At 40.1% G+C, this 15,341-nt stretch overlaps 3 protein-coding genes across 7 annotated transcripts; 1 reads left to right on the top strand and 2 right to left on the bottom strand.

Moving 5' to 3' along the window:
* Nucleotides 1-697: 697 nt before the first annotated feature.
* On the bottom strand, nt 698-6,170 carry pcare1 (photoreceptor cilium actin regulator 1). The gene is made up of 2 exons (XM_040041281.1): nt 2,228-6,170; nt 698-1,269 (listed from the first exon to the last, which is right to left on the bottom strand). The coding sequence occupies exons 1-2, from the start codon at nt 5,557-5,559 to the stop codon at nt 1,146-1,148; spliced, it is 3,456 nt and encodes a 1,151-aa protein (XP_039897215.1). The 5' UTR covers nt 5,560-6,170; the 3' UTR covers nt 698-1,145.
* A 495-nt stretch (nt 6,171-6,665) lies between these two features.
* spdya (speedy/RINGO cell cycle regulator family member A) lies at nt 6,666-9,978 on the top strand. 2 transcript variants are annotated; one of them, XM_040042621.1, is made up of 7 exons: nt 6,666-6,811; nt 7,448-7,709; nt 7,800-7,858; nt 7,939-8,024; nt 8,168-8,339; nt 8,563-8,780; nt 9,382-9,978. In XM_040042621.1, exons 2-7 carry the CDS (start codon nt 7,496-7,498, stop codon nt 9,386-9,388), a joined length of 756 nt encoding a protein of 251 aa, XP_039898555.1. In that variant the 5' UTR covers nt 6,666-6,811; nt 7,448-7,495; the 3' UTR covers nt 9,389-9,978. The 2 variants fall into 2 exon arrangements, with proteins under 2 accessions (XP_039898555.1, XP_039898554.1); XM_040042620.1 differs by having other exon boundaries at nt 6,668-6,811; nt 8,563-8,773.
* A 28-nt stretch (nt 9,979-10,006) lies between these two features.
* trmt61b (tRNA methyltransferase 61B) lies at nt 10,007-13,723 on the bottom strand. Of its 4 annotated transcripts, none has more exons than XM_040042616.1 (8): nt 13,608-13,723; nt 12,699-13,522; nt 12,501-12,603; nt 11,368-11,558; nt 11,154-11,245; nt 10,386-10,588; nt 10,221-10,310; nt 10,007-10,128 (listed from the first exon to the last, which is right to left on the bottom strand). In XM_040042616.1, the coding sequence occupies exons 2-8, from the start codon at nt 13,449-13,451 to the stop codon at nt 10,094-10,096; spliced, it is 1,467 nt and encodes a 488-aa protein (XP_039898550.1). In that variant the 5' UTR covers nt 13,452-13,522; nt 13,608-13,723; the 3' UTR covers nt 10,007-10,093. The 4 variants fall into 4 exon arrangements, with proteins under 4 accessions (XP_039898550.1, XP_039898552.1, XP_039898549.1 ...); XM_040042618.1 differs by having other exon boundaries at nt 12,699-13,551; nt 13,634-13,723; XM_040042615.1 differs by having other exon boundaries at nt 13,634-13,723.
* Between the last annotated feature and the right edge of the window lie 1,618 nt (nt 13,724-15,341).

The following is a 15,341-nucleotide window of genomic DNA, read 5'->3' as shown; positions in this document are numbered from 1 at the left end:
TGAGCATAATAGCATAATGATGTTAGCAAGAAATACAGTATCCTAAGACATTTTCAGGGATCATGAAACACCTGAATGCAGCATTATGACAGTTGTTATTGATAGTGTTAGATTATAATATTATTTTATGCCATGTTATACCCCTAATTAAAGATTGTGAATTATTATGTAGTTTTAGTTTGCATTATTCCCCTGAATTAGAAGAAGCTGACAACTATTGCATTAGTTAAACTGATTTGCATTAAAGTAGACTGCTGATTTATTGTGAAGGAATGATATTGTTTTATGATGCATTATACTGCTGAGTTATAAGAAATACTGTTCGCAGAAAGTCATCGCCTTGTTTGTCTGATTAGAAGAGAGAGTATACTGGAGTTTTCTGCCCCATCTCAGCAGGAGCAGATAAACAGGGAGCCAAGGTTGTAGCTTAGGCGCCGTGTGAGAGAAAAGCATGTGAGTGTTTAGGCTTTTTATGATAAGGTGGAGGCACCAGAGGCTATAAGAGTTTGAGCAATGCTCCACCATTTTGAGATCTGAGGCTGTCTGCATACAGTGTCCATCTCCCACGCGTGTGTGCATTAAAATCATCGTTTGACTCAACCCGGCCGGACCAGTGTTGTTATTGTGGTTTTTTCTCTTGTGTCCATCCCCAATTTGAACTCGTAACAATAGTACATGCAAAGTTGGGATGGAATTATTTTTATTACAAAACAATAAAAAATAAAAGACAGAATAATAATACTACAGTTTAAAAAAAAACATGAACATACTTTTTATTTATGAATTTTGATGCCGAAATGAACTTAAGGTAAATTTGTGAATACTTTGTGATTAAATACCAAAAACTTAGTCATTAGTGGGAAGACAATCTATAAAAAAAAAGAGGAAGACTAAATTGTGATGTAAACATGAAGCTTTTTTTTTCAGATACAGTGCAGACATGAATGCAGTGAAAAACACCAATGAAAGAATTACAACTAATAGAACCTGAAATACATATAATTATAAACACTGTGGAGGTGTGTTACAGCAGAAGAGTGGATAGAATTAGCTCTTCCTCTCTTCCAAGTGGAATAAACAGCATCGACTTAAATCCTCAGTAAGGCCTGCTAATCCATAATCCTCCTGGCTCTGCATTGGCCCCTTTAGTCCTTGTGCAAGGCACGTCCAACAACACACAGGTCTGGGTGTGATGCAGAGCGTGTTGTCGTTCTGAGGTCTGATTGGCTACCCCATGAGTCATCATCTCTGGTTGGTTCATAGTTTAGCCTAAAAGAAAGAACAGAAAATGTTGTCATTAGCAATTAGGTAACTGGGCCAGGTGAGTCCGAGTCACTTGGTGCAATACTGACTCGTGAAGTACGAGAGATTAAATGTTTTATATAAATCTAACGTAATACGTAATAACAGCAGGGGAAAGTCAGTGGGAGGTTGGAGAGTAGCATTAAGTACAGAGAGTTATTTGTTGCATAATGTATCGTGAGAATGAGCTTCTGTTTGATAGACACCTACAATGTAAGCATTTTTTATATTTAATATAATTACTCTTTAAGTGATAATGTGGCCTAAGAGTGGCATCACTTCATATCAGAAAATCTCTATGAACTGAAAAATAAGTCTACCAAAAAAGACAAAAACTCTGTCATTATATATATTGCTGCTTAATTTTCTTTGTAGCAGTTTCTATCTGAATCATCAAAATCTGCAAAGCTTGTGAATCTTTGGTCATGTCTAACTTTTCCTGACGGTTACAGAATTAGACAGACCATCATTTAACTTGAATAAAAAGCTGTCCATTTACATGTATTAGGTAAAAGCCAGGGTTTAGAAAAGTGCATATCCTCCAAAAACATTCAAAATAGGGAACATTGTTTCAAGGTGTGGGACAGGAGGACAAAGAAAAGAAATCCTGTGCAGTTCCTTTTAAAAAAGGAAATCTTGTCACCCTGCTGTTATTATATTGTGATATTCAAAAATCTTTTAATTGCTTCCCAAGTGGACCCCATGCCACTTAATTGTTATGTATGTTATTAATACTGTTTTTTTTCCAAAACCATAACCAAGTAGGTGTTTTTAAAATAAAATAGGGCAGCTCCTACCAAAGAGGAGCATTTGTCCAGAATTGCTCTCAGAACGTTAAATAAATTTAAGGTAAAAAACAAACAAACAAACAAAACAAAGTCATGAATAATCATTTAAGATAAGTACAAATGTGGTAAAATCTCACCCCTGTGAATATATCGCTGGTTCACTCCCACAAGTCTCAGCCACTGAGATGCGTTGTGATTGTTGTGGCAGACTTAGACTCTGCCTCCGGTCTGAATGGCTACGTCTGATAAAGGGTCGTGGCCCATGGACAGATGCAGGAGTCCTCCCACGTGTCTCAAAAGTATGTAAGAGGAATGAAACTTTGGTTGAGGTCCATGCTTGCGGGGGCTTGCTTACTGAACATGGCTGGGCTTCAAACATGGACGGAGAAACGGGACAGAAGACTGAACGTGCATTATTAATTGTCCTGGCACTTGATGAGTCTTCACTGCTATTTTCCCTTGACCATCTTTGTACTTTTGGCGAAGCTGGGGGAGATGGTGCTTTGAAAGGGTATGAAGCGACTGAGTTTGAGCTCGAAATGTTCTGCTTTGAAACGGGTGGACTGGGGAGTCTCCTCTGAAGAGCAGGTGGTGTAGGAAGTGTTCTGTTAAGAGAGGGGCTAGATGAAGAGGGTGGAGTAGGCTGATTTTTGAAATTGTGGGGACTGGGAAGTCTTCGATGTAAGCTGCTTGGAGTAGAAGGTGTGGAAGGCAACATTCGCCCTCTAGACACAGGTGGGGTGGCAGGTGTTTGGCTAGTCTCTACCGAAGCAGGCACAGAAGATGCTGTAGTGTTGGATCCAGGCACTGAAATGTTACCACCATCTTGTATGTCTCTCAATTCTGTTTGAGTGGCACACGGTCCTACGTAACTTGTTGACAATTTCTCTGACTGAGAGTTTGAAGAGGGTTTTAGTTGTATGTTCTTTCTGAGTTGCTGATATAAGGAATCCTTTTTGATTTCCGAATCTGGTTGATTGACCTTAGACAGAGGAAATGTCTCTTGTTGTTCCACTCTAACAGGGGAAATGTGTTTGGAGGTTTGTGGCAAGCCTCCTTTGCTTGGCAGTACCGTCACTGACTGAACTGAGGCCTTCAATCGTTGTGATATTACACCCCTTTTCAACAAAGGTGATCTTCCTACTTTTGTTGCACCATCTGCTGCTACACTAGTTGATGTATTCTGAGCGCTTTCAAAGGAATTGTCCAATAATACTTCCATTGCTGGTGGAGGAAGACTATCCAGGTCTAAATCTGTTTTCTCACATGTTGTAGATTCAGACCTACAGCTAGTTATCCCAGCAGTCAGCACGGCTTCTACATTTCCTAAACCGGGTAACACTGGAACACCACATTTTCGCACACCTTTGAGAGGCCCCAGGACTTTGGGACCTTCTAGTTCCTCTATTCCTTGACTGAATGTATCAATCAGTTTTTTGACTGAATTCCTACCTCTGTGAAGGCCAGAAGATGGTTGGGGTGATAAAGGGGGGCTAGGAGGTGGAGTGGCTTTTATAAGACCCTTGGGTATATTCTTGTCTTTTTGTTTATCATCATCAGCTTCACTGGTTGCCTCCTGTTTTTTACTATTGGACTTTGTAGGACTTGCCTTGTCTTTAGGTGGTTGGGGGTTGTTTTTCTTTTCTAATGAAGGCTGTCTCTGATTTATTGCTGGAGATTGTGCTGGTGAGTTTCCTTGGTTTCGTTTTAAAGGATCAGTCCTTGTTTTTCTTTCTTCTTTGCTTTTATTTATGCTCTGCAATCTCCGGTTTAAATCTTTCTGGGTCCTTTCTAGTTCAAGAAGAGTAGGATCTTCCCCTTTGCTCCGAAGGGAATCTGCTGACCGGGAACGCTGACCCCTGTTCACCGGGGTCTTTTTCACTTGTGCCTTTCGTACAGCTGCTGCTGTTTGAGGCCTCCTTGGAGATCGTACCTCATCATCTGTCCAATCCTGTGTGCTAGTTTTTGTGCTCGCTGATGCCTTTGTTTTAGAACTAGGGTTTTGTGACGATACAAACTGTATCCTACCACTTATTGCATTTTTCATTTTCATAGTCATTTCTACATTTTGAGGATTTTCTATCCTCTTTGGGGGTAAACGTCGAGGTTCTTGTAGCTTACAGTCTACAGGAGAACAATTAAATTGCTTTTGAACTGCTTCTTGGATATCTCCTATATCTCTGTCCACCTCATCATAATCATTGACATCCTCTTCCCCGTACTCTGTGGAGACAGATCCTAGCAATGAGTCTCTTTGGTCATTAGCCATTATGGTACATGTAGAACCTAGTGAGTTGAGTGAGGTAAGGGACACACTAGGACTTATTTGACCCCGAAGCTTTCTCCTTGACACTCTTCGCAGAGGACTGACAGGAGTAGCTCTATTTGTCCCAGTAGACTCACAACTCTCTCGTCTTTGGCGTCTCTCAGATCCAGCAAGGGATTCATTCTCAGCCCCAATTCCACTGTCCTCACTAAAGAGAGCTGAATCCTCTGGCCCAGGCTTGTGCAGAGAGGCAATTTCAATGCGGGATAAGAGTTGCATTAACCTACTCTCTGTTGCACGTTTGACTTTAAGTTTCTCCTCTAAAAGCTCTGAAACGGAGGCAAAATACTCCACTGCCTCTTCTAAAGCACAGTCCCCAATTCTTCCAACAGTCTGGCTCACATTTCTCATTCTCTGTGTGGTGTACTGAAGCAGCTGCTGCAACAAATCCGGTGGGGGTTCGATATTAGGAGAGCCAGACTTCAGAGGGGTAGAGGATGAGAGATTTTTCATTTGGCTTGGCCAAGCAAGATGTTCGCCATTTTCTTTTAAAATTTTTTCTCCCTCCTCCACCATGTCTTCTAGTCCCTGAATTATTTCCTCGTAACGTAGAGCCATGAAGGCAACCATAGGCTGAACAGAAACCTGAGTTTCAGCTGCTTGTTCTAAAAGTCCAAGTAAAACATCATATTTGTTTATGCTAGGATTCAAAAAGGCATACGCAGCTTGGTGAGCTTTTACCAAGGGTTCTGGAAAGTCCACTTTGTGCTCTTCAGATAGTTTGTCTTTGTCCTTCTTTTTAAGAACTTTTGCACCTTTGGCATTTTTCTTTGGTTTCCTGTTAAGCCTTTTGTCTGCCACATCCTGTTTGTCATTGTGTTTCTCTTTCCTCTGTGATACTGTGCTTTTTTCTGTTGCTTGATTCCCCAGCTTATCTATGTTAACTGCTTCCATATTCACTTGCTCAGTATCAAGCCTCTTTTTCTGTGGTGTCATGTGTGACTCTTTCTGAAGTACCTGGGTTTGTCCACCTGTCTTCTTTTCCTTTGTATCTCCATTTGTAGCTCCAGATGAAACATGATTTTCCCCATCTTCAAACTGTGGATCTCTGGGGTTGTCTTGAGGTGCAGGGGGTAGCATTCTCCCCTTCCTCATAGCACCCAGAGTGCCAAAATTGTTACCTTTAGATGGTGAGCAACCCATTTCTGCTGTACAGGGTGTTTTTTTTCTCTCTTCTCCCTGGATAACACTAACACAGACAGTGCAGTAAATTGTGTAAAAAAAATAGCAAAGATTCTTAGCCACCAGCTGTCATTTTCAGATGGCTGATGTCGTTGACTCGTTGAGTAAGATCCCGTTCCGCAAGTAGACTGCCAAAACAAAACGTGGATAAATCCATTTTACATATTGCTTCCAACTGTCACAGACAGACAGAATAAATCCACAGTTTGGTGGCCATGTTTAATAAAATTTCCTTGGAGCATGTTCGAAAAAAAACACCCCTCTGCACCTTATGAAGGACAAGCAGCTGAAAGGATTAGTGAGTCTTTCAGTGAACTCCTCAGCCTGCACATATGTCACGTTAAGTCATATAAAACTCACCTACTTCTAAGAACTTAAGCTCATTTGGGTAATGAAGGCTGGCTTCAGGTGGGTTTTTTATAGCCTGCAAAACAATACATCCTAATTTAGCCAATAGAAAAAAACTGAAAGAAAAACACAGCATTTTGTTTTCATCAGAATTAGAAAATGTGCTACACTGATTCTATTTTATCCACATTTGACAACATTAAATCAAATATAGTTGCGTATTACACATCTTTCCTTCACCCCCTTTCTTAAATAATCAAATGAAGTGAGAACAAACCACCAAAACTAACTACTACATTAAATAAATAAAGTAGGAGTAAATAAAGTTCATGATTTACTCCTTTGTGATTTTGCCTCCTATAAATTAACTTGCAAAAGTTTCCCTTATATAAGATCAGTTATCCCCAACGTAAAATAATCGTTTGTTACAGCACCTTGAATGTAACTCAAACACAATAAACAACCACAATACACAGAAAAATAGCATAAATAAGTAGATTGGTAGCCTTTGTTGTCTATTTCAACAAAATAAAATGAAATATAACAAAACAAATATCTCATTAAGAGAAAAAGTCATTAGAAACTGATATGTGATTTTTACACTCTAAGTGCTTGGTGTGTTTTTAATATAGTGTTCTTCATATTTACATTGTTTGGCTTGTTAATAATAACTCCACACAGAGATCGCCATAAGCAAAGAAAACGTGGCGCCAGTGCGTGCTCGTCCTCGCGCGCAGGTGCACCGCTGGCACAGATCTCGAAGCGCGCTCCAGAAACTGCCAGAGCTGCCAACTACTATCTTGTCTGGTCAGCGTCCTGAAGCGACTGCTTTATACTCACTTTCATCCTACAAAACGTGTTGCTGGTTAGTATGAGAGTTAAGCTTCTCATAAGAACAATACTTATTTATTCTTTTAGCGTCTCTTTGTGCCGCTAAAAACAGTCGTCACTTAAATTGGGTGATTTTTTTTTCTTGATTTTTTTTTTTTTTTTTAGTCAGTTTTCTAGCTAGCTGATAGCTCCTGTTGCTGAAGAGCTGCGGGCTTTCTCTTTCTTTTACTGCCTATTGTTAATGACGTACAGATAACCTGCCTAACTTTAAACACTTTAAACTTATTCGGAAAAATTCATTATTAAATAATGTCCCCATTTTGCTACGCGGTAATCCAAATCATTTAGGGAAATTAAGCATACGTGGCATTCTAGTTTTGCTTTAGCCACTCTCATGAAAGTTCGTATTGATAGAGACACCATAGCAGACCCTTCCCCAAGGCCTTAGTTAAAGTATTTTTTGAGATAATTTAATTTTTACATTGCCTCTTGAAAAATGTCTGAAAAGAGAGAAACATTTAGCTCTTTAAATGTGTCTTGAGGGCAAATGATGGTAAGAAGCTCGAATTTGGCACAATTTAGTGGACCCCTTTGACCCCCCCCCTCCAAAAAAAAGTGACAGTCTATACTGATGATGCTCACTGCTCATACTTTTTTTTCTCATTTGCAGTGATAACATACCAGAGGACTCCTTTCTGCAGATGATTCAAGCGGAAGCATGATGAAAACTCCTCCCTCTGTTACCCTTCGGGTCAAACGCAAAAATGTTCGCCCAATCAGAAGAAACCTCAGCCTCAGCAGACACAGTGGTCAAAACACCCGGGGTGTGGTGTGGACTATCCAGTCAAACCAGGGTGACCTGTATTTTACCAAAGTGCCTCAGTCAACTGTTGTCCAGCGGCAGGAAATGGCAGCATATTTCCGTCTTTTTGGTAGATAGATCGAACAAGAAAGCAGGATGCGCTCAAGAAAATGTGAAATTTGGTTTAAATTCTCATATATTAACATCTCTTTGTCTACAGAGGATGACCTGATAAAAGACTTTCTAAGGGTGGATGGTTGCTATAAATTGACAGACAAGGTAAAGTTATTACTTTGATGAAAGCTACAAAACTTTGTTATGCTTTAAAGTGACACCATCTTTTCCCTCTATTTCATCAGTACCTCCTAGCCATGACCTTTGTGTACTTCAAAAGGGCCTGCTTCACTATTACTGAATACACCAGAAAGAATTTTTTCATTGCACTGTAAGTTCAGAGAAAAGCCTGAAAATCCTGCTTCTGTATTATATTCTGTCATGAAAAGGAAACTTTGTTTGCTTCTGCTTTTATATGTGATATTTCTTGGCAAACCTACAGCCCTGAACTCGGCTCTCGCTCTCCTCCTGTAGGTATCTTGCCAACACCATGGAGGAGGATGAGGAGGAGAGCAAGTATGAAATTTTTCCGTGGGCACTGGGCAAGAACTGGAAAAAACTGTTTCCCCGCTTCCTTGAGCAGCGAGACAAGCTGTGGGCTCGCATAGAGTACAGAGCTGCTGTCAGCAGGCGCTGCTGTGAAGAGGTACACACAAGTATAATTGCCTGAGGAGACTGATAAATGGTGCTTCTCTGGGAATTTTTAAGGGTCTTGTTTTTGCTGCGCAGTGCCATTTTTATTGCTTGGGTTTAATGCCAGACATTCCATCTCTAGTGTCTGTGGGTGTGTTTTGCAGTAACGTGATTTATTTATTTTGTTATTTTTTTCTGTTTGAGCTGTATTTATTTCTTCGACCTCTGTCTTCCAGGTGATGGCCATTGTGTCCTCTCATTTCGTGTGGCAGCGGCAGCGTTCCGATCACCATGGCGGTGCCCAGCGGCAGTATAATGATGGCGACCGTGTCCGTTTTCCCCGTGGGCCCTATGCCTCACCTGTGTCCTGTTCCCTCTGTAAGCGTGACACCAGAATAGGCCACACCTCCTCCCTCCAGACGCTCAGCTGTGCAAATCCCAGAGGAGGTACCAAGTACATATAACTAATGCTGGTGTCTCTGTTTACTGTGTGGTTTATAGTGTAAAGAGCTGGTCAGTATAGGATGCCCAGTTAAGTTTAAAACCAACGTTCAAGAAGCCCTGCAATCCAAACTGCAGAAATAGTTTCCTCTTCAACAAAAACACATAATGTTAGTATTTTTTGCACTTGAACCTATTGTCCCACTAAGTGGATTAGTGGGAGCACTCACTCACTCATCCAAATAACTGAATTCAGATGTTCCAATCACTTCTATTGCTACAGCTGCATAAAATCAATAGCCCCAGGCATGCAGACTGCTTCTATAAACATTTGTGAAAGAATGGGTGACTATCAGGAGCTCGGTGAAGTAGTACTGTGATAGGATGCCACCTGTGCAACAAGTCCAACTGTGAAGTTCCCTCGCTACTAAATATTATATAGTCAACTTTTAGTGGTTTTATAACAAAGTGGAAACGACTGGGAACGATAGCAACTCAGCCACAATATAAGGAACACAGGACACGTATTTACAGTGCTCGTATGTATACAGATAAAGCTCTGCAGTTAAGATTTAAACTCATACCTAACTACATGTTTCCATCTTTTTTCTTAGGGAATGACTCTTCCTGCAAGTCGACATTGAACACCTTCATGGACTGGATTAATGAGTAGAGCATCAGCGACTTCCTGTTTAAATCAACCAAGCAGTTAATGCTTCCTTTACTGGATTTAATAGCACTTTACTCTGAAGTAAAAGTCTGAATCCCCAGTTTGTCAGTCGCCTCAAAAGTTAACAAGGTACTCACAACATATTTTAAGTACAAGTGACAACGATGAGCTTATGTCATTTAAAACAAGCAAGTTGGCTGTTTGTGGGCACAAAACCCCGAAAGATTGTTAGTGTGAAACCTAGATTTGCTTAAAATGTTGTTGGTATTTATTTAACTTATTTAACTTATTTGTGGACTCTGTCACATACTATTTTTCACAGATGTAAATGAGTTAAGCACTGGATGCTGTCAGTTACACAGAAGGGTTTGTTTGTAGTTTGTATTGGTGTTGTGTTGCCAGTGTGCTGTTTGATGATCCAAGACTTTTGAATTTTCATAGTCTTCATTGCAACCTGCTTCAGTACACTAAACTGTTCTGTTGCTCTTTACTCACACACAGATTCTGTATATTCACTTTGCACCAGAGCCATTTTCACTAAGAAGGCAAATTTTGCATTAAAGGACAAATCAGTTTTGACTTTTTATTATCTTCTTTAAGACCGTTTATTTGATGTGTAACAATCTGTGTTCAGGGTTCCTCCACAGGTAGAAATGTTACTGTACACACTTCCTCAGTTTCACCAGGAAAGCTGAAAAAAGGCAAAAATTACACATTTAATATTTTTAATTATATCATCATACAATAACTGATACTGGGACTAGATGCGTGGTAACATCTGACCTGTGTGGCTCATTTGTTCAGGGTGAGGTCGAGCAATGTAAGGGATACTCCCAAAAGGTGGGTCGGGGTCTTCCTCTGTGGTCAGGTCTTCTGAAATGGCAATCAAACTTGAGTGGAAATACTCAAGGGGACTCTGTGAGACTCTACCGTGTTACTTTTAATCACCTTTGTCACTCTCCTCCGATGCCTCGCCGTCCTGACTTAGGTTTTCATCCAGGATTTGGGCTTTCTTGTTGCAGTATCGTCCATCCTTCTGAAGGGCTGGAGCCACCACCCATTCCCGGAGTGGAAGCTCTATGACGCGTTCACACAGTAAAGGGAGTGTTGAACATCGAACTCCTTCCAGCAGGTCGGTGACTTGAGTTATGCTGTGGTATATAGACACAGTTAACAGAGCAGAAAAGATCAATGTTTTTTTTTTATTTCTGAAAGGTTCATTTTTCCTCATGGCACAGAAGCTGTAGCGTATTTGGTCTCCAATAAATTAGCTAATGTGTGCTGGAAATACTAGCAGGTTAGCTTTGGTACATTCAGACAGATCAAGGCGGGCTGTTTTCTCCTGTGTCTCTATTCTTTGTGCCAAGCTAACATTCTCCTGGTTCTGACTTGATATGAAACATACCGATATAACAATAGTAGTATTGTCTTCATCTAATTTCAGCCAAGAGAAAAGTGTTTCGCTTCAGAAAGCAAATAGCTGTTTCCAATGGGCCCTTCTTGTGCTAAGGCCAGTTTCACAGCTAAACTATAGAAATCTGGATCTACAACAAATTTTTCTTCTTTTGCAAGTTTTCCACTTCTCTAGAAAATTTAACCAAGCAGTTGTCGGGTAATATTACATAGTGACCCAAAAAAATGTCTAAATCTGCTGGAGTGAGGGGAATAAACTACATTTAGTTTATAAGTAGAAAATGACACGGTCAAGCTTCATACTTAGCGAGGTAGACAGCACACACAGCTCCGGGGTGGAGATGTGGAATCACAGTGGGTAAAACCAGGTGAGGGTTGATCAGATCAAGAGCAACCTGCAGTAGAAATTATCCACTTGATAATCAGATCTACGTCTACCTGATGTGTTCAGGTGGTGTTGTACTGATAGAAGGACAAAAAATGTTACAAATGAGGAACATTTCAACCCGACACTGACCGAATGAAATCCCCGACCAGCAAGGAGCGAAGAGGCTGTGCAGAGGTCAGCCTTGTGAAACTGGACGTTATCCGGCCACTCCTCCCCTCGTCGCAGACTCCATGATGTCCTCCAGCGGTTGTAGTTAAGCACAGCTCTCCTGTGATGATCCTCCCTGACTTCTACGCTCAGCACGCTGCCCTTAGAGCCGACTGGGGAAAACAAAAACATAATCAGGCTCCACAGCAAGCAGTTACACTTTGTCTAAATGACTTTTTCCCTGAGGAAATGTGACATCCACCACTTTCCTTCACATCACAGATTTGACTTTTATTGGTTTTCATGAAGATTAATGAGGACAGTCAGCACTGGAGAAGTTGAGTCGTTCCCTGGACAGCAGTTCAAATGGAAATTTGATCCACGCTGTTACCCTTTATCTTCGCCTTATTATAAAATCAGTTCACATTAAACTGTTCATTTAATATGTGCTTTGTGTTCATTTAATGTGTCAGTCTGCTGTAAATCTTCTATTAATTTTTACCTTATGGAAGCACAAGGCCTGTACTCACATCCCATTGTGTTTACTTCTTTTTTTTTTTCTACCTTTTTTTTTTTAATTGGGGTTTTGAGCAGAAATGTACAGTTTATATCCTCTTGTGATTAGTGTAATGAATGGGCTTATTTTGCTTAAATTTGAGATGTAGCTAAATTATTTAACCATTTGAACATTTAGTCTGTTTATGTGGGGGGAGAAAAGAATTCTAATAACTGTAGCTTACGTTGTTGATTTATTTTAAGTAAAGCCACTTTGAATTTATAAAAACAGACACTTTTGGGAGATCATTAATTCACATTCCGGTTTGCTTTCATTTCCAAATCCCACCCTCCCCACGCCTTTCTTGGTTCTCACCTTCTCTTATCGGAACCAGACCCTCACTGAGTTCTTTGCTCACTCAAACTTCCATTCTCTTTCAAAAAAAATTGCCCAATCATATTTGAGGGTGTGGTCCCGGCTAGTGAAATTGAGTGAAATTCTTTCATTTTATCACCTGTCTGCATATCCAGATATGTCAAATGGAAGAGAAAAACAATCTGCTATCAACTTCTGTGTGTAGCTAAACTGGGAGATCGTGCTTCCATATATGAGTTCAAACCTGCTTTTGACAGGAATAGAGACATGGCCCCCGATCCAGATCCTGACTCCAGGACACAGTCTCCCTCTGTGACGTCCATCATCATTAACATAGAAGCTGCATCCTGAGGAAAGAAAAACATTCAATAGATTATCTGTCAGAAAACTCTGAAGCTGAAAGGCAACTGTGTACATATATAATTCATTTACTGCTCTCTACCTTAGGGTAGGCAATTGCAGGTCCCCGCTTCATACACAGCACATAATCCTCCAAACTAGCTCGCCTTATAAAGATGGGGACCCCCCGGTGGGTCTTCAGAAACAGCCCTGCTGGCTGCCCTGCAATGTCATTGTGCAGTATGACCCCCCAGCTGCTCTCCAGACGGGCCCCTGTCTGCAGCTGGAACATCTTCCTGAATTCCACGCGCTTCTTTCTGCGATACTCAGCAACAAGCAGCTCTCCACAGGTAAGCAACCTTTCCCCGGGCAGAGCCGCCCACACCTGCTTTTCCCGGTGATGAACTGAGCCGGTGTCCAACTCCTCTGCTCCAACAGGTGGACTGTGAGCCTCATGTTCAGACTTTTTAACGATATCCTCATCCCCAACTTCTACCTGCGTGCGATTTGGGACTGATCCTTGGATCTCTGCCCCCTTATCTGACTCCTGCTCTCTCAGCTGCATCACCTCAGGGCTCAGTGCGTCCTGGGGCAGCAGGCCACTGATCCTCTCCAGCGGGGACAGAGGTCTCCTCTTCATGGATGTCACCTTGGTACTCAGGCGTGAATAGTCGGAGGTGCCATCCTTATTATCGTTACGCTTCACAGCAGCACCTGAAAAAGTTCTTGTGTCTCTGACATTTTCACTGAGATTCACAAGTAAATCCCTGTGCCGGCTGTGTCTCTGACTGGATGCCCAAATTGTCAGCGTTCTGTGCGTAAACACAAGTCTGTGGAGCGCGACTTTCAAAGCCATTGCGACATTCAAAAAAGACACAGAGTGGAAGCTGTGGTGTCGATCACATCCAGTAAAGACAGCAGAAAAACCTAGAATGACACAAACACAGCGTGTAGACCTGCGGATTAAAAGCCAGAGCAAAGAAACATTAAAGGCTGCTTAAATGGAACTTACGCTGTAAAAGCTTTCAATCACTTTACCTCCGTTTCTCGATAACCCGGCTGTTTACAGACTCAAGGAGGACACCATGCTGGACACCGACATGTGTACAACGTCACAATTAGGCGACTGCTGTAATGATTAAAATCTACCGGCAGAGGGCGATGTTGTAACTTATATGCCTCATTCAACTATGATTTAAAAATGTAAAATAAAATGTAATTTTGTATCATCACTCCCAATTTAATATTCCAAACTTTTCGATGAACAGACTTTTTATTACGATGTGACTTTGAACTCTTTAGATTATCTTTCAAACAGTTTCCATTGACAGTTTTCGCTCTACTTTACAAGCATAATTAATTTCACACTAAATTTCACAATAAAAATGTTTTCAACAACAGGAGATTTATTTAAATGGAGAACAAGAATCATTTTAATGAATAGAGAAGTTGAACTTACGTTAACAATTTTGTTTTATTTGGAAAAAAAAGAAATTCACAAATGTAGGTTTGTCAATGATGTGTATAGTATGGAAATTTGTTTCTGCCACGAGGGGATGCAATCCATAACTTGATATTTGGAGTTGGGTATCTCAAAATTTCAAGTTTATAAGTCACACAGATGCGTGATCAGCACTACTTGATAAGTTATTTAAAGCTGTTTAGTCTAAAATGAAGCAGCCCACAAATTATTCTCTTAAAAACTAATTAAAAATTTATTTTTAGTTTAGCTCTGACCTCTTTTACGGGTTTATTGCTTTGTACAAGTTGAATCTATTTTGGGTTTTTATCTTTGAATTTACTTATTATATATTAACCTGTGTTATTGGTCGGTGCGAAATAATCTGCCATTTGTTGTTAATTTTTGAATGCACATGATGTTCAGCACAATAAAAGGAGGAAAAATGGGCAAACAATGAAACTTAAAATAATTATTTAATGAAAATACAACGCTTGATTTTAGTATTTTAGTACTCATAAGAAAAAATTAAAAGACTTAAGTTAGTAATTTAATGTTTTAAGTAATAACCTAAAACATTAACATCATTGGACAGCCTGTTCTACAGCTGAGAATATAAAACTGAGTGCTTGAGAGCTGCCAGTTGTAGAATTTGCAAATTTGGAACAACTTTTAAGGTGAAAATAACTTCAAACAGTAACACGTCTAAAAAGAAAATTTCTGTCTTCTTGACATTTAATTTCATATGACATTAATATTTTGAAAATTTGTGTTGAGTTTGTGTTATTTACAGCAAAAAAAGCTGTATCATTATTATTATTTATGAACTTTCTTACATATATAAACCTGAATGTGGACATGTACACTGGATGAGTTCATTTGTTGGTGATGCATTCAAGAGCCTTGGGAGAAATTTACAGTGTGGGGATATGAGGATCCTATAGGATGATGCAGAGATAAGTACCCTACAAATTGTGTTATTTATAGGTAGTTGTAAAATAAATGGGAACACCCAAGTTACGACCTATTTTGTCAGTACAAGTAAATGCATTGACCGATTGTAAAGGCTGATATTTACAACTAAGGATATGCTTGCTTTGGAGGGAAACATGAACACAGCATAAATCAACCTGCTTGTTGTCTGGAAGGAACAAGATTTCTGTATTTACGCTGCCCTACAGATATGTGGTGGCTAAAAAAAAAGAGCTATTATTTAAAATCATACATTTAATTCATTTTTATTCTTTTTACCATTGATTAAAAAAGGAAGAGATATATTCTTTTTTA

This window comes from Simochromis diagramma, unplaced genomic scaffold (assembly GCF_900408965.1).
Source record: "Simochromis diagramma unplaced genomic scaffold, fSimDia1.1 OVJJ01000304.1, whole genome shotgun sequence".
Classification (NCBI taxonomy): domain Eukaryota; kingdom Metazoa; phylum Chordata; class Actinopteri; order Cichliformes; family Cichlidae; genus Simochromis; species Simochromis diagramma.
Note: the sequence above shows the minus strand (reverse complement) of the source record. Positions and strands in the feature narration are given on the sequence as shown.